This window comes from Parus major, chromosome Z (assembly GCF_001522545.3).
Source record: "Parus major isolate Abel chromosome Z, Parus_major1.1, whole genome shotgun sequence".
NCBI classification, from domain to species: Eukaryota; Metazoa; Chordata; class Aves; order Passeriformes; family Paridae; genus Parus; species Parus major.
In genome coordinates, this window is record NC_031799.1 from 73725301 (window position 1) to 73744483 (window position 19183).

The 19183-nt window shown below is 41.9% G+C and overlaps 1 protein-coding gene across 6 annotated transcripts in view; it reads right to left on the reverse strand.

The window, feature by feature from the left end:
• The window catches only part of RASGRF2 (Ras protein specific guanine nucleotide releasing factor 2), a 134150-nt gene that overhangs the window by 51544 nt on the left and 63423 nt on the right, over nucleotides 1–19183 (reverse strand). For 3 of the 6 annotated variants that reach the window (XM_033520503.1, XM_015614912.3, XM_033520505.1), the window contains exons 9-15: nucleotides 18633–18751; nucleotides 13894–14054; nucleotides 12821–12911; nucleotides 11864–12000; nucleotides 9455–9537; nucleotides 6810–7058; nucleotides 5324–5712 (exon numbers count right to left, since the gene is read on the reverse strand). In XM_033520503.1, the coding sequence (XP_033376394.1) occupies nucleotides 5324–5712; nucleotides 6810–7058; nucleotides 9455–9537; nucleotides 11864–12000; nucleotides 12821–12911; nucleotides 13894–14054; nucleotides 18633–18751 (1229 nt within the window). The remainder of the gene's footprint in view (nucleotides 1–5323; nucleotides 5713–6809; nucleotides 7059–9454; nucleotides 9538–11863; nucleotides 12001–12820; nucleotides 12912–13893; nucleotides 14055–18632; nucleotides 18752–19183) is intronic. The other 3 variants (XM_015614914.3, XM_015614913.3, XM_033520504.1) reach the window with 2 other exon arrangements.

The window sequence follows — 19183 nt, forward strand, 5'->3', positions numbered from 1 at the left end:
GTCCCTCCTGGCTCCAGGCCACTGCTGACTCAGATCAATCTGGACATGGAGCAGGACCCCCAGGTCCTGTCCCCCCAGCCCAGCCACACAGCCAGGGGTGCCCATCCCAGGCACAGAATCCCTGGTAAAACCCGACCCCGCTGGTGATTTCACACCCCTCATTTGCTGAGCTCTCTCTGCAGGGCCTCTCTGCCCTCCAAGGGGTTGACAGCTCCTCCCAGTTTAGTGTCAGCAGTAAACTTACTCAGCACTCCTCAGAGTCCTGTGTCCAGGTTGCCAGTGAGGCTGGTGAAGAGCACAGGGCTGAGGACAGAAGCCTGGAACCCCAGCAGCAGCAGGTGCCAGCCTGGTGTCACCCCACCACTGCCACCCTCTGTGCCCGTCTCACGAGCACATTGCCCACGATGCTTTTATCCACCTGGGGGCTGGACAGCCTGTCCAGATGGGTCCTGGGAGAGACTGTATCCAAAGCTTTGATGAAGCCCAAAAAGATCACATTACTGGCTCTGCTGGGTCACCCAGGTGTGTCACCCTGTCACAGAAGGAACTCAGGTGTGACCAGCAGGACCTTCCCCTTGTGAAGCTGTGCTGACCTATTGTTGCCAGATGAATACCTGTTTGCTCAGCTGCTAGGGAAAAGACAATGATTATTTTGTAAAATCACCGGCCTGTGGAACTGCATAATGGGGATCATGTTAAACATCAACCAAGAAGAGGAGCAGGACAAAACACTTTCATCTCCAAAATAATGTATTACTTTGGTTGTGCCAACTTGGCTCCAGACTTGGGAAAGTAACACCGAGCTCATGAGGCAGTCAAGTGTCACTTCAGGGCTGACAACCTCCAGAGAACACTGTACAGACCCCTGAGACAGACAAACCCCTGGAAAGGGAAGGAACACACATTGATGACCCTGGGGGAATGATTATCACATGTATGTTTGTTGTGGGACAGCCTGTGAGCACACATGTGAAATACAGCCTGGGAGCAGGAGCCTTTTCTGTGCTCAGCCACATCTCAGAGGAGACAGCCCCTCATGCCTCCAGCTGAATGAAGAGTGGATGCTGCTGGATGCTGCACTGCAGTTCAGGAGGTTTTGTCCACTTTTCAGTAACATGATGCCTCCAGGTGTTTTCCTTTACCTACCAGGATAATTCTCTGCATGACCTTACCAGGCACTGAAGTGAGACTCTTGGGCCTGCAGTTTTCAGGGTGTTATAGTTACATATTATATTGTTGGCTTTTCACAAATATTAAAATGAATGTTATGTGTATAAGAATGGGAAATTTTGTTGTATTAACATAGTTTCCTTTATTGCTGTTATTTCTGAAATTTAGAAATAGTGGTATAATACATATATGTTAGGCTATGGCATAGTATTAAAATAAAAACTGCTTTTGTTTGTATAACACAAAGACTGAGAAAAAAAAAAAAAAAGCTAGAGAACTCCTGCATTTGTAAATTCTCTTATCCAGATGAAGACAGCAGTGCCCAGAACTCTGGGGGGAGGAATTTATTGCATTTCTGGTATCAGAGAATGTAAATCTCGATGGCACCAAGAGCACTGATCTATTGGGAAGGGGGCAAGAGAAAACTGAACAGAAGAACACCAAAGATCCTAAGAAGAATGTCTGAATATGTATGAGAATTTATGGACATGTATGAGAATTTATGGATATGTATAAGAATTTATGGATATGTAATAGGGTTCTGTTTTTAAGGGACAGTCCTTTGTCAGTGAGGTGAATGCAGACACACTCAGCTGTATCTGTGTACTTTACTTTTTTCTCCTAATTGTCTTTTTTATTAAACTTTTAAATTCTATAAAAATTATGTGAACCTCGTTTTCCACAAGGGTCACCTTCCTGCACTTTTCAAAAATTGGGACAATGTTAACCAGCTTCCACTCTACTGGGACCTCTCCAGATTTCCAAGACTGTTCAAATATTGAGAGAAGACTCACAGGGCCATTAGCCAGCTCTTTGAATATTCTCAGATGAATCCCATCATGCCCCATAGATTTATAGGGATCCAGCTGGCGCAGCAGATCCCTACAACTTCAGGATCAACTGTGCATTTATCTTTCTTAAGCCACAGTCATTCAGCTTAGGGCACTGGAACTCCCTTAGCCCATGTTGAAAAGAGGTAAGGAAACCATTAATATCCCTGTCTTGTCAAACTCCCTATTTGTGAGGTGACCACCCTCATTCTGGAATGGACCCATGTAATTTCTACACTGCTTGTTGCTGATGTATTTTTAAACCCTCTTCTTATTGTTCCCCACAGTTCTGGCAAGTCTCAACTCCAGTTAAGGTTTGGCTGCAAAAATTTTCTTCCTGCAGAGCACCATCTCTGTGCTCCTGCCATGTCCCCCAACCTCCTGCTGGGCACACACCTTCCTTTTCTGCTTTACCTTCAAAAGAACATCCCTGCTCCGCCAAGCCAGCCTTCTGTCTCATCTGTTTGACCTTCAACATTTTGGTATTGCCTCTTCCTGTGCCTTTAGGAAGTGATGCCTAAAAAGTGACCCACACTAATGCACCCCAGCACCTTTGGAAGAATTTTCCCAGGGATCTTGATCACTGTTTCCCTGAGCAGCCTAAAGTCTGCTCTGCTCATGTCAAAAGGTGAAAATTTTCTGGCACTTTTCCTCCTCGCAACAGAGATTTTAAACTCAATCATTTTGTGGCTGCTGTAGCAGAGATAGCCACCAATTATGGTGGCAACAAATCAAGGAGGGCATTTTTCCTAGTCAGCTAGAAGTTGTCATCCAGGTTAAGTAATCTGGACTGGATCGTACCAACTGTGTGATGCTCCCACTTGTTTTCTGACACATCCCAGATGAAGTATCCCAGAAGGACAAGGGTGGTTGAGTTGGGCGTGTCCCTTTTGTTCCTCAAAGAAAGGATGCATCCCTTGGTTCCACTGTTATCGTCCGGGCCAGGAATTCTACAGTAGACTCCCACAGAGATATCTGCATCCTTTCACTGCCCTTGATTCTTACCCAGAGGCTATCAACTGTGCCACTGCCAATTGTAACATCCCTATATTCTAACCCTTCTGTTACATAGAATGCCTCCCTCACCCTCATCTGCCCTGCCTATTTTTCCTAAAGAGTCTAACTGTTCAATAGGGCAGTTCAATCACAGGACTCATCCCAGTAAGGTCATCACTTTTGATGACTCAATGATGTCAAATCACTGGGACTGGCCAAGGATGCAAGCTCCTCTTGTTTGTCCTTCCTGCTGTGTGTGTTGGAACAGAAGCACTTCAGCTGTGGTCTGTTGTGGCCAGCACCTCCTACCAGCACTCAGTTCCTCAAGTTTTGGTGCATCATCCCACTGTCTCTCACTACCCAGACTGGTTTTGTCCCTTCCCCCTTCCAAACTAGTTTCAAGCTCTATCAGCAAGTCCTCCAAGTTCCTATACTAGAAATCTTTTCCCCTCTGAGAGGTGCATCCCATTGGGTGTTAGAAGATCAGGTGTTTTCGACCATCTCATTGTCGAAAACCCAACATTATTCTAATGACATCAGCCCCTGCTCTTGCTAGGCAGACTCCTAGGAATGCCACAGTGGAAAACTTGTGTGTTGGAAAGGGATTTTGTGTTAAACAGTAGGCAGCATTCTGTAAAAACAATCCATTGGCATAATGAAACATCTAATTTATTTGCAGGGCACCACTAATTCATCAGTAGGGAGCAGACAAAACTTTTCACTCACATTTGTCTTACTTTGCATTTAGTAATCCTTTCCTTCTATCCTCTCATTAATTTTTTTGTTATTATAGAACTAGAAACTAAAATTGAGCTACATTTTTCTCAGATTCACAGATCTATTTCCTCAGACTGTATGCTATGCCATGTACAACCATTTTTAAATAATAATTTTAAGAATTAAAAAAACCATTTTTTAATTGCATCGTTTTCTGTTTAGTGTAACAATAAAAAAATATTACTGCAAACTTCTGTTCCAATTAAGAAGACCACTCCTCTGTCCCCAAAGGAGAAATAATGCCCACTTCTGTTTCATATGAGACTGGAGCCACTTCCTTGCTTTGCCATCTATAACTGCAATACTCCCATCCCTAGATGCCCACACTGAGGTTTTTATCAAACAGCTTCAGCCCTCTGGAAGTAAAACCTATTCCAATGTGCACTACAGAATCCATAGAGGATTTAGGATTATCAGGAGCAATTAATCTATTTCAGACTTGTACCTTCTGGAGGGATAACCTGGTGACATTCCCACCACCTGGTACAAATGTCACTGATGTACTGAGCACATCACAGGCATTATTTATTTGCTTTAGTGATGGAATCTGCCTGGAAAATAAGCCCTCTGTGCAAACACGTTAAAGCTGTTAGGTCTTTCTTTTTTAACTTAATATTTCACTTCCTGTGAAACATTGTGCAACTCAAAAATCTCTCACCTCAGCAAGCACAACTGGCATCAGATTCTCTCTTCTGCCTTTCTCCTTAACACTATGCTGAAGTGAAAACATGAGGTGCTCTGGGTTGGAACGAGATGAGCTTTCAGGTCCCTTCCCAGCCAGAGCATTCTGTGATCCTATGACTCTGCTGCAGCTCCTGGGAAGGAGCAGCAGAGTGCTGGGAACAGAGAGCACATCTCAGCCTGGGCCAGAGGAGCAGCAGAGTGCCAGGACTGTCCTCTGTGCCCTCTCCAGCACACAGCTGGTGCAGACAGCGAGGACATAACCCAGGGGCTGAAAGGCCCAAAGAGGCACCTCTGGCACCAAAAGGGTCAGGTCCCAGCTAAGAATCAACATCTCAGGCTGGACAGCAAATCTGGGAAGAGAGAGGAGAAATATCCCTGACTGTTCTGCAAACTCTAAAAGACACACGAGTTATCACTGAGGCAGAAGCCTCCTGCACCCTGCAAGTGTTTGAGACTCCTCCCTGGAGTTTGGATCAGATTCCGTGGTGACTTCCCTGGGGATTGAGGGAAAGGATCTCGGTGTGTGCCCCAACAACCCCTGCACAGGAAGATCCATGGAATCCTCGGTTATATCACTTCTTCCCTTGCTGTAACATTATCAGGTACCCTGAACCTCACACTGTGTACTCCTTCTGGTAGTTTCCTTTTTGTCCTTACTTCTGGGAGTACTGGCTCGTTTCAAGCCTTATGTCTGGCATTTCTGTGTCTATAAAATAAACAGTTCCTTCTGTGATAGAGCAGATCAGGCACTGTTAGATAACTTGTGAAGGAGAGGGGGTTTTGGGGTGCTGGCCACCCCAGCAGAGCTCTGCAGAGGCCAGAGGAGGGGTTTGTGTGAGCCAGCGAGCAGCGGGAGAGTGGAATACCTCTGCGGATGCTCCTCCTCAGCTTGTTGCAGAGGTCCAGGCGTGGGTTCTCCAGGCTGTCCTCGGCCGAGCCCGGGCTCTGCTCGGGGGACGACAGCCCCCGGCTCAGGTCCAGCGGCGCCTTGCTGCCCGTGGGCGGCGGGGACGTGGCCGGGCTGTAGCTCGAGGTGGGGCTGCTGGCCACAGACGAGGCCGAGAGGTCCAGGGCACCGATCCTGGAGTTCAGCGGGGAGGTCAGGGACAGTTTTCGGGTCCTGGCAGGTGAGGAGGTCCTGGAGAGTGACAGGGGAGGAGGAGAGGAGAACTTGCGGCAGAGGTGTGGCGACTTCCCATCAGCCAGGTACTCCCCTCTGTTGTTCTGGCTGGTGGCAAAGAACAGCTCCAAAGACCTGACAGTCAGGAACACAAGAAGAGCAAACACTGAACGGATCCCAGTGAAAACACCTAAATTTTGAGCAGATCTGCATGGCACTGCAAAATCTGTGTGACACTTGCTCCTCAAGGCTGGAGCATACAGCTGAGACAGGCCCTCCTTAAAACCGGCCTCCTGTTTACACACTAATATTATAAATAACGATGCAGCTGTTGGATTTAGCTATTAATGCCTTTTTGTAAATTATTTTCATATAGTAAGGGTTGTAATCTTTTTTTAACTGCTTTTGATGCAGTATAATTTGTCAGCCTTTTATGGTTAATACCCCAATCTCTGTGTAGATTGTATATTTTAGTGTGATAAATATGTATTATAGTTGAGGCTTTCACAAAATGTTAAAATAAAAGCTATGTGCTGTGTGTTATAACATTAACTTCTTCAGAAATAATTGTAGTTGTGAAATAATAACTAATGCCTTTATTTTTGTAACTAACAGACAATAGTAAAGTAGCTGATGTTAATTAAAATTATTTGTAAAAATAGCCAAAATGTCTGTATGATAAAACAGCATTGAAAAAACACAAGAAAATAATACCAAAGGAGCAAGAAAGAATCTACCACTAATCCTTTGGCTAATCATAATTGTCAAACCACAAACTAGGGGGAAAAAATAAAGTACACAACTCTGAAAATCACGTTTGCATTGTAGCATCTACTCTAAAAAGAGGACTTCAAATGTCAAACTAAGATAAAGAATTCCCAAAACACATAAACTCAAAAAAATGTTTGATTATGTATAATGTTCATGAATATACATTTGACCAATGCAGTGAAAAAGTAAATAAGAAAAAGTTATTATAGTTAACCATCTGCATTTAGCCAAGGCTATGCACCCAGCCCTGTGAATTTTGCTTTATCCCTTATTACCACTCATTAAACTCTCAAAAATTTTTAAGTGTGAGCCTTATTTCTCACACTAAGAGCCTTTCTCTTGGGTTATTTACAGCAAATAATAAGAAAAAAGCCTGCAAAACGAGCAGGGGCGGAGGCCGTGGTGTCTGCTGCAGAAACCCGTGACGGGAAGGTCGGGGTGCTGGAGACACCCGCGCTCACCTGACGGGAATGGAGGTGAAGGGACGCCTGTAGATGTCAGAGAGCTTCTCCAGGACCACGGCAGCGGTGGTGAAGATGCGGTAGGTGTGCAGGAAGGTGTTGAGGAAGTCGATGCTCAGGAACCGCAGGTCCGTCAGCCGCTCCAAGAGCCGCTCCACGCTCGCGTAGCGGATCTGGGGCACCTTGCAGGAATTCAGCGTTTTGCTGAAGCAAATGTCAATGTCATCTCTGTGGAGACGGGCATCAGATCTACACAAAAGTCAAATTTAAAGCACTTTACCAATACGTGATCATGGCTAAGGTGATGCCTTAGGTTTTGCCTTTCACGTTCCCAGGTTGTGCCCTGCCCTGGTGTGTGACTCTGAACTCCACACACAGTGACAGCAAGCTCTCCTCACAGCTCAGGCACACACAACAATCCTTTCCCAGCCCCACAGCCAAGGGCAGCGCTGCAGCTTTGGGCCCAAAAAGCACAAACAGCCCCGAGCTGAGGAGAGCAAGCTGGGAGGATGGGACTGCATCCCCTGCAGCTGGAATTGCACAATCCACCCCGAGGTGGGGATGGACCAAAGTGATCCAAGGGTGAAACTCCTGAGCCGTCCTGGCTGGAGCCAGGGCCGGGCTCCTGCAGTGCCCAAGGTGATCCTTGGAAGGGCTTTTAATGGATCCTGCTTTATTCCTTTAACCCTGCCCAGCCCCTGCTCCTGGAGCCTCTCCAGGCATCAAAGGAGTGTTTGTGTAGCTGTCCTTGTCAACCTAAAAGCAGCAAATGTTTATGCACTATCGTGTTTCGTCAGTGCAAGAAAACTTTTCATTTGTGTTGATACCTGCTTCCATAACTGAGGGAACTTGCATTTTATTTTTGGCAAACGCTTTGCTCTTACAAAGTCTAAGACACTGTTAATGACACTTAAATTTCTGAAATAGAGCAGGTGGCAGAATTGTCCCCCTTTTGTCTCTCTCTGTGGCCCATAGGTCAATATTACTAAAATCTCAGTATGGAATAACTGATTGCAATGTTTTCTTCTGGGATCAAGCTTCATCTAAAATAAAGTAACAGATCCCAAAAAAATCCAGCAAAATTAACCCCTTAGCTAGGTTTAAGGCTTTTAGGTTTTTTAGGCTTCCCTGCAAATTAACATCTGCCTTCAGCTCCAAGAATTACTTTGTTTTAAAAGAAGAAAGAGGGAACAGCACAAAACATCTCAAATTTCAAAGCAGAAACCAAGAAGAATCTTTGTTTTAGTGAAAAAAACAAAAATAAAAAACAACCAATTTTTGTTTGAGCATCAAAATAAGAGAATAATTTACATTACCCTATCCATAATGGGGAGGGTTTCCCCTCAAATTCTGTTTTACTTACTTTGTAAACAGGGTGAATATTAAGTAAAGCATCTTTCAATACACCCCATCTTTTTGTTAAAAATTATTGGATTTTCTCAGAAGAAAAATCAGGATATTCCACTAAATTCTGCACTGTATTGAATAAAAAACCCCAACAACAATAAAAATCTAATTTCTTAAACTGGGCCTTCCAAAAAGTGGCATTTTTTTGTTTTTATCACCCAATGATATCTGACTCTGAAAGCCAAACTGTGCTGAAAAATTTGAGAAGGAGAACACCGAATTTGTAAGTGTTGTGAAGATGTATTTTCTTTAGAATTAATATTCCTTTCTGGTGGCCCTGGGACTGAGGTCCTGCTGTACTTTGAGAGGGGACAAATGTACTTTTAAAACTCTGCAGGTGGCAGAAGCGTTTGTGCTCTGGAGAGTTCCTGGAATAAAGCTGAAGACAAAAAAATGCTTTATTTCCAGGGATCAGAAGTATGTGCCCTAGCAGTGCATTCCCTGATGTTTTCTCTCTCCTTTTTCTAAGCACAGAGAGGAGAGGCATTTGAGAAACAAAGAGATGTGACAGATAATAGTGAGAAAGGAAATATTTTTATGTCTGTCCCTATGTTTCATTCACTAATAAATTCATTGGCTACAAATGAGTAAAACTCATATAAACTGAGGTATGTAGAAGACCCAAGTTGTGTTGAAAACCTGGAATCATGTGCTGAGAATATCTCACTAGAAACAAAAACCACTTATTACAATCAATAACTGAGAGAATCCAAAAGTATTGGATTCTCTATTGGTACCAAAGCCTTATAAACATTGATGCTACTTTGATCTGATCAGTTAAAATCATGAGAGAAAATAATTAACAGAAATAACTGAACTACAGAGAACAAAACCTTTGGCTAATAAAATACCTTTGAAAATGGTACTTGTCTGCAGTCACATAAATTCTGAAGACATTTAAAAAAATCTCCAATAAAATTATGAGATGACAAGGAAAATCTACCTGAGAACAAAATCATGCATCTGAGGTATAACTGAAGGCAAGTACTCCAAACCCAGTTAAACCTAAATTGTGATCCAGCACTGTGAATTGAGAGTTCACCATGGGGTGATCCCTACAATTCCAAGAAAGGGATTTGAAAATACATATTTTGGGATACAGAATCAGTTCCATTCAACTGAAATGGGAGAAAAAAAAAACCAAACCAAAGGTTTTCTTTTTCTGAACACATGCTTTCTCTTTTTAGCATTTTTATTGAAGAAACACAACAACCTATTTTGTTTTTTGTTGCACTTACTTGATCATATGTGGCACTGTGACTTTGGAGTTTTCCTCAAACACTATTGTCATTAATCCATTGCACCTTATATTATCAATGCACTGTGAAAATAAACATTGAAAACTGTTAAAATCAAAACACAGGGTGATGGGACTTGTTCCCACAGCTTTCACATCCCTATAAGCTCCAAACACAGTTTTGCAGGGCATGGGCTGATTAATTTCTCAAATGAAAAGCAGTGATGCAAGAATTAGAGTCGACATGCTTCTCTAGCCTTGCCTCGCAGGGTATTCTGTGCAGCAACCTTTCTTTTCCACATGATTAAGTATTTTGAGTTGGAAGTGATATTTCCTTTGAAGCTCCTTTGAAAGGGAACAAAACTCATTATTTCTAGTATTTCCTGAAAGAGTGTAAGCTTGAGAAATCGAGACCAGAAGAAAGTCAGAATTCTTTATACTCCAAGGGGTACAGTAATACCTTAACCTTTACTCTGTGCAAAAGACCAGAAGGGAATATAAAAAAGCTTCTAGAAACACACTTGTAAAAACAAATTCAAGTGGTTCTCCTTGTGAAACACAGCTGTGAGGAAGCTGTCCAAGCTGTTCCCTGCAGAATCTTGTGTAAATGTTTTGGGCTGGGAATTAGGAGGGATTTTCATGTGCACTTTTATGTAGCTCAGATGAGCCCAAAGAAGGGCAGGGAGCTGGGGAAGGGGCTGGACCTGCTCCCAAACCCCACAGGGCTCTTGTCTTCATAACACTTTCTACTTTCATTGATACACACACAGATATAGATATACATATATAGATACACACACATATACATAAATAAATACGCATATATGTGGACAATCTCCTCACATCAGTAAAAAGGAGTAAAAAAATGAGTAAAAATTCTCAAAAATTATCACACACATTTATCTTGACTTCAAGAAAACGTGTAGCCTTCAGGCCTTGGAACATTTCACAGCAGAGCAGTGACTGATATTGGATTGCCCAAACCTGACAATCACAGGCCTCTTCAGGTTTAGATCACATCTACAGCTATAAATTTAAAACATCATCTACTACATCATCTAGTTTTATGTGGGTTTCAATTCAGGATTTTAAGATTATTTGGAAAGTGCAGCTGCAATAATTCACAGTATGATTTTCTCAAATCATTACCTAAAAGCAGTGAGAAACACATTTAACAGAAATACTTATATTTACCCTATTTGACCTTGAAATGTGTCAAAGAAGTCCTTAGCACCAATCCTGGTATCAGATGACTTTTTAAATTATTGTCATTTAGGCTAAGAATGGACTTACTAGTGTTCTTAAATGGTCTTTCCATGCCAGCTAATGGCTCCAATAATTTTACTTGTCAATGGAACAACATAATTCCATGAAAATCTGTTTTGTAAAAAATTATTCAACTATGTCTGTCTTTAAGACAGCAAGTTGCAGCTCATACTGTATTTTGGAGACTTTTATTTTCCTATTTTTGTTCTTTCAAAAATGATAATCCAGCACAAAATAAGTCAGAATTCTTATTTTTAAGCAATTTCTACTCATTATGATGATGATTCATCTGGAGATGATGCCAGCAATAATAGCATCTTTGGAAATGCATGACATTCCATGCTGATATTCCTCTAATCAGCTACTTCTCTCTAAATTAATAGAGGCTAGGACCTGAAATCAGAACTCTGAGAGATCTATGTTCTTGTCTTTGTGCATAAACAAAACATAAACAGCCTTGATTTAGCTCTGGTGAGCTGGAAGTTCAGGTTGGTTTTATTTTAATTGCATTCAAATTCTTTCCACAAATAGATTATGATGAAGTTTGTCTATTATGTTGTTAACTAAAAGCAATTTAAAAAAAAAACCAACAACTTATCCCTGACATTTAAAAATTTTTAAATACCCTTTCCATTCATTCACAACATAGACAGCTCCTGCACACTGTCACAATAATTGTCAGCAATTATTTATAATGGTTTTTGGTATTCATTTTTGGTGGAAAGAAGAGTTTATCCCATTTTCTCACTTCATTATTGATGTGATATGGTATCATTTTTACACCAGGACTCTCAGGTGTTTTTGGATCTGTATGAAAATTGTGAACAAACCAGTACTACCCCTCTCAAATCAAAATATGTATTTGGATGGGTTCTCCTTGGACACAGAAATGCTTTACCACTGTAAAGCATTGTCCACTGTGTCTGTCAATGGACAATATTGAAATTCATACCCCATCTCTGTTTTGGAGAAACGCTTCCCTGGTGACTGGAATGCCAGGACAGAATTTTGGGGAGAGCACTGAGGGTTTTTCAGAGATGGCACAGCACATCCAAGGTGTCCAGCAGCCTGTGTCAGGCTGGCTCCCAGGGGCACGGCGTGAGCCCAGAGCTCACCGACAGCGGGTGAGAAGAGCACCGCGTACCTGGCTGATGTCGCTGGTCCACGCGGCTTTCTCCTGCCGTGACGGGGCCAAAAGGACCACAGTGAAAGGAGGACCATCCGAGGGCTCCACTATCAGCTTGAAATCCAGGTGTCCAAACACCTGCCCCGAGCCCTTTGCTTTACGGCCAGAGGGGAGAAAAACGTCACAGCGTGAAACGGCGGAGTACGAGACTAAGAAAACAGCAACTTCATTTACAATGGAAATCGCTTTAAAACATCTTCCTAATAACGAGAAAATCCAGTTAGGTATCCAACAACTCATTTTGTTGTTGATGTATGCCAAGCACAAAGATACTGGGGATTGCTCCTCAAGATGAAGTTCCTTATCACACTTGTATGCCAATACATCCTCACCATACTACAAGTGTCACTCAGATTAATGAAACTACTTCCACAATTCAAGTGCAAAACTTGACAAACTGCAAGATGGAAGCTGAAAGAATCGACAATAAAATCAGCCTGAGACTGTATTTTGTAATTCCATTTAAGCCAGCTCGCAGTCCAGGTTTGTGGAGACCCCAAGATGAAAAACTTCTCATTATTTCTTCCAAATCACTAAACCCCTGTGCATTTCAGAAAGCTAATTATCTGCAGCTTATTTAAAGCTTTTTTAATTTTTAATTTTTTTTAATATTTATTTTCTTATTTTATTTTCCAAGATGCTGTGGATGAACTGAAATACAAAAGTCAGCAAATAATATGTCACATTTTTCCAGCCAACCCTCTTGAAAATCCAGTGCAGGCTGTCAACAGCAGGAAGAAATACAAGAAAGCAACCCCCCACCCAAGCCAGCATGTCCATTATTGGAACAGCCCTTCTACTGAATCAGTTTTACTCTATATTCTACTGGATTCACAAACACATATCTATTTGGTCCTATGAAAAAAAAATAAAAAATAAGGTTACTAATTTTAGGAAACTAGAAACTGTACTTACTACTGACAGCTGAATTTAACTTACAATCATCATCACTCGCTTCTGTCTCCTCAACAAGTGTGCACTCTATTAGAGACAGAACACCTCCTGTCTGGGGAATCAAAGCACATTTCACACAAATGTTATTTATTCCCATTTGTCACAGGTTTTTTTAAATGTGGCCATGCCTTACTCTAACATCTTACACTACTCAGAGATCTAGGGAAGATACATCGATTTCATGATGCATATTTTTTCCCTAAAGAGCTAAACCCAAACAGACTATATAGAGTGTTTTCCTTATTCCAACAGATCAATGGTACAATGCACAAAACTTCTTTCACTTTTACCACACTGTAATTTATGGTACACACAGACTTGTTCACAAGTTCCAAGAAAGTTAACTAGAATTTAATCTTCTGAATTTAAATTAAACACATTCAAGGTTTCTTAAAGGTTCCCTTAGATTCTATTTATTTTGCATAAGTACTTGAAATTTTTAAGAGGAGCAAAGTGAGAAAGCACATGAACCTTAATAACCTCTTGGTATGCCAAATTAAAATTCCATTCTACATAATCCATTCTGTGAACTACCAACATCTCTTTACCCACAAGCCAGCACTGTGAAAGCCTGAATCTCAACAAATATAACTAGATTGTTCCTAGATGACATTCTTGTTTAAGAGAACATGCTGTTCAGGAAAACAGAATTGACTCTGAGAATTAATTTTATTAGAGCTCTGGAAAATGTTCTTTGGCAATTCTGCAGGGTTGTACTGACTGATTTATGCACTGAAAACTGACTTAAATTCATTGCTACATATACTGAATTTATTCACTGCTTCAAACAAATAGATACATCAATGCTTTGTTTCTAATCCCCAGTTTACTAGAATTAACTGGGTCTAAAAGAAGACAATTGGCTGAATTCTACTATTTGCAATGAAAAGACAAAGCAGTTAAACATTACTAAATAAACTTTTGTTTATAACCACTAATGCAGAGAGCAGAAAGCCATAAAACCGTAAAATGTTGACAGTTCACCAAAGACGCATTTTCATTTTGCAAATTAAATCCTACTATAAGGTGCATACCTTAAGAAGATGCAGTTTTCCTCCTGAACTTCTTGTACAAATTAAGAAGTGTTTTGTAAATAAGAAGCATTGTCTTTCTCCTTCTTTCTTCAAGGACAACGAGCCCAGGCGAACTTTACTCAGCTTTCCCCTCTCAACTGAGGGGACCTGGATAAGGGAACCTGGAAATGAAGGTGCAAAATTTACTGTGTTACAATAATATTTAGTAGGCAACACTCAAGCTGTTAATTCATTGGATACTACTGCATTAATTTACTCTTCATTCCAGCCTCAGTGTGTATCAGTGCCTCTTCAGCACAAGTCAGTCCCTTTTTCACTGCGCAAGTTCCCTTTGTTTCTTATCATAAACAGACTCAAGTGCACTCCAGACTAGCACTTGTGCACACAGCAGGATGGGATCTAGGCTGATTAGGCAATTAAACTCACTAAGAGGCCACTGATCAGAAAATGTGGCTGAACAGCAAGCACCACTTTGACAGCCACTACACTTGAAAAAGACAGGGCGCTTCCAAACCAAGGAGACGGGGAATGGAAAGAAACGGGAAAAGTTCCTTTTGACAGAAAAGAGTTTGTGTGCGAGCCTGTGGGCAAGAGAGATGGAAATGCAGCACATTTCTTCTTCTTCTTATCTCTTACTGCATAATTGTCAGTGCTCCACAGCTCATCTGAAATGTGTTACCAGTAAGACACTCCCGAACTAAATTGAACCTGCTTACATAAGCCTGAATTCTGCTTTGCAGAGCTCCAGGCTGGGGACAGCTCTGCTTCTCTGCTGTTTCACATCTCAGTCTGTGACCAACTTTTCCAGATTGATCCCACCATGTGTATCACCTCCAAATTTGGAGCAGGAGTTAAATTTGGTGGCGAAGTGCAACTCCTCTGTAGATTAAACAGAAAGATTCCTACCATACAACTCGCTGCGAGCAGACAGGGCAGCCAAAAGACCTCCTAGCCTCATTCCCACACATCTCTCCTCACTATTACCTTTACACTGGCTCCTGCCTTGTTCCAGCATCACACAGCTAAACCTGCAGGACAATAATGCTGGGAAGAGGCAGCTGACAGCTCCCTGACAGGAGCAAGGTCACAGCAGCACCGAGGAGCTGATGATGCAGAGGGAGCTGCACAGCAGGACAGGCAGGAGGAGAAGGCTTTGACCTGCCCCTTCCAGATATGAGCAAGCACGGCTGCATCACAGCTCAGAGGAGTGGCAGCATCCTGACACAATGCCAGCCTGACAGAATTATCCATGAAATATTAGATTAGCAATTCTTACTCTGTGTTGTCAAAATAATTAACTTTCTCAAAGTTCACGTACGCAATCCAAAATTAACAAACAAATTGTGAAAGCTGCTATTTATCTACATTTTTCTACACCTAGCTCTCTCTATATGTTTAGAGTAGCTTTAAGTTATTAATATGTAAACTTCTGACATAGGAAAACACACAGCAGTAAATTTGCCAGTGTTCTCTGACAGACATTTCACCTTTGGACTAAACGTGTATAACACGGCTCGTGTCACCAAAACAGAACAGTGGGGTGAAGTTATGCTCTAGAATTTTGCAAAGGAATCTGGAACATTTCAGATTCACTTACATTCTGACCCAAACCCATAAATATTTATTGGCTGTTGTGCATTTCCCCTGGACAAACAGCCAACCTGCCTCAGCTGTAAGAGAGGAGATCATTTCCATGTGTTGGAACAGCGATTTTTCCATGTTGCACTGACTGTCTCTCACGCCACACTGCAAGGCCAGCATGCTCAAAACAACTCCCAGACAAAATTCCTAGGGTGCTTTTAGTCCTAAAATTCCATTGACACATGTAGGGTAGCAATATTCCATCTGGACATTTTGTTTCTGCTTTGCTTAGTAGACTAATACAAATATGATATGTTTACAGAAGTAGGTTTTACAGGTAACCTTTGCTTATCTATTTATTTTTATTTTCATTAGAATGCTTTCAGGACTAACATACTCTGTTCTGCCATAATGGGCTGAAGGTTAAACAGTGTTCTTGCATGGAGCTGAAATACCATTTAATGAGGTAAGACAGAGCAAACCTCTCTCTAAAGGCAGAAAACAGAGACTGCATTTTCTCTCTTTCAAATTTGCAGAGAGGAACACATCTTCTACCCATGGCTGACACTGAGCAAGGACCTTGGGCATTCTCATCAGGCTTTAGTGGTTAACAAAACTGGGCATTGGCTCTACCACAGATTTCCTCTTAAGGGAAAAAATGGTCACAACTGGCCAATGTACAGATGCAATGAGCAAGTGGAGCTAATTTTAGAACATTCACTAACAGTATAGTTTGGACAATAGTGTAATCCCAGGAATTTTTATCCAGCCACAGGCCTAAGCACTTTCAGCACTTCAGTGCTTCAGCAGTCACTCTCTCAGCCTTTGCTTAATGCAAGGAATATAAAAGGCTGTATTTATAAACAAACCCAAACATTCAGAACTCTACTTTGAACTGCCTGGTTTACCAGCTCAGTCTGGCTTTCCCCGTGCTGGAGGTTTTCAGGCTGTTTTACTCTTTTTTGTTGTTTGTTTTTACTGCTCAGAGGGCTAAACACTGGAGGAATTCTGCTCCTGCTCATTCAGGGAGGCTGTGGAGTCTCTGCCCTTGGAAACAACAAAATACTGACTGGACATGGCAGAAAGCAAACCTCCTCCAGCTGGTGCTGCCTTGAGACTGGAATGCATAATTTCCCAAGTCCCTTCCAACCTCAGCTATTGCATGATTTTGTGGTTATGATGTCTGTATGAGGTAAGCTCACAGCAGCTGATGCAGAAACACCAGTGTTTGAAGGCACAGGGGCTCCAGGTGCCTCCAGCTGCTTGGATGCCAACAGATTTGAGACTCCCTGGATGTCCTTTAGCCTCACAAAGAAAATGTTCCTCGCTTGTTGCTGTGCCTGACTATAAAATCTGTACCTAAATAAGAGGCAGGGAAAATCAAGCCCCAAGAAACTCCAAGGGGAATTCACAATCTGCGTGTCAAAACACTGCCAGGGACAGTTCCCATGGTCTCAACATGTGCAACCCTAAGAGAATCAACCTCTTCTTAAAAATGTAAAGTCTTTAACACAAAAAAAAGTTGTAATTAACATCCACAGAAAAAGCCTCAACACTGCACCTCTCTCCTGTTTTAAGCTGAAAAAGAGGTTCTTGTGCCCATCTACACTAGTCAACACAACAGATAGAAGCCTAGATAGAGGCTTCTATTGAATATAGAATAAATAGGAATAGAAATCAGAGGAGATGGACATCACTGGCAAAGTGACCTCACTGTCAGATGTAAAAGGAAAATGGTCTTCATTACTTCATTTGCTTTATTCAGATTTCTGCCCTTGCACAGAATCACAGGCAGTGGATGTTCCATCAGATAAACTGGTACAACCTCCTGTAACACACACTCCTGTCCACTGTCCTCTGACTGTATGCCTAGAAATAAATCTGAATTTAATTTACTGACAGGGTTTGGCCTGGGCCTAACACACCAACAGTAATTTGTTCAGACTGATTCCCACATTAAAAAATTCTGAGTTTTACTGATGAAGCAGTGGGTACACAGACAAAGCATCCTCAGCCATTCTTAAAGGGAAAACCCCAATAAATATAAATGCATATTTGTATTACATATTGTAAGAATCTTGAAAAAAACTCTGAAATTTAATTCAATTTCATGGCACAAATCAAGCTAGGATAATCACAGCATTATAATTTTTTTGGCTGTGGATACAAAACAGGTTTTTTTTCTTTCTTAAAGCCATATTCATAACTCTTAAAATACTTCAGAGATAACAAGTGCATACATTTAATGAAGAATCAATTAATTTATTTATTAAATAGGGTTTGTAAAAACAATGTTGTTAGTGTATTGTAGGAATTATACTGGGAGTTATTACAGAAAATTTCAGTTTGGCCACATAACTACAGAAGCAGCAGAAATTGCAGTTCAAAATGTACAGAAAGCCTATTAATTACCAGCTACAACACGGCCCCATCAAATACCAGATGTTCTGCTGAGGTTATCTGGAAAAGGTTTCATGAAGTGATGTAGCTAAATTATATTCCTAACCTTTCCTGAGTATATTTAGTGCTTTTCAGCACAAAGGAGCAAAATCTGTCAAAATCCTGCACTACAGATCTGTAGTTAATCTGCACACACACAGTAACTTGCTTTAAGGGATCCAAAAGCGAAATATTATATAAGTGGGAGAAAAATAAGTAGTTAAAGTAAACACCATCAAGTAAGAATTGTAACCAATTTGCAGTTCCTGACAAAAACTGCCCCTTATTTAAAATAGAAACATTATTCTAGCATAGTTGTTTTGGAGCCTAACAACAAATTCCACTATAACTAGACCTCAACAGAAGGAGTTTCTAAAGCTACCATCAACAGACAGGAAAGAAAAGAGTGCTGCTCCTCCCCTGCTGCATCCCCTGGGCACCACAGTCCAGGCAGAATGTGAATTACAGTCCCATGGGGGCTCACCACTCACGTGCTGCTGATTTTCATGGTTCCTGAAGAAAACAGCACCAGACTGAGGTGCAGCCACAGCTCAGAACCACCTGTTTTCAGGGCATTTTGTGACTCACCCTGCAGGGACCCGAGGCAGGCTCAGGGTGGCCAGTGAAGTGCCCAGCCTGGCGATGGCAGTGTCAGCCCTGCTGCCTTCAGTGCAGTTTCGTTCACCATTTTTGGGCTGTTTTGCAGAGGAATGTCTTACCTTGGCGTATAAAGGTCTGGCTGGTGTCTAGCAGTATGTCACAGCCCTCCACTATGGTCCTCTCTATGGCCAGGTTCTTCCGGATGTTCTCTGTGTCACTCACCTCGTCGTGCATCACTCTGTTGGGGACAATGCAAAATGCACTTTATCTCCCCAAAACGTGCCTCACACCTGCAGTGTCTGTGAAGACACAGTGCATGCCCTTCACCACCTGCTAGAGAACAGATCTACCCACCCAGTGCCCCATCACTCCAGAACAGGTCTCTTGCCTTTTTCCCTCTTCTTTTCAAAAGATTCTTGTCATCATTTTGATTTTTCAGCAGTGGAGCCAATTTTGCCAGACTAGTTTAGTGACTGTTGCTGAACACATCTGACAGATGCCACCAAGCTACAAACACTTCACAGCTGATAGAGGAGAACCTGATCCTTAATGGGCTGGGCTGCCACAAACAGGGAAGTGCTGCCTAGAATTGTGTAGGGAACACTGCAGATTTCTTCTCCCTGGCCTTAGGGCCCCATTCTGTCTCTACTTCATTTTTACATCTCAATGT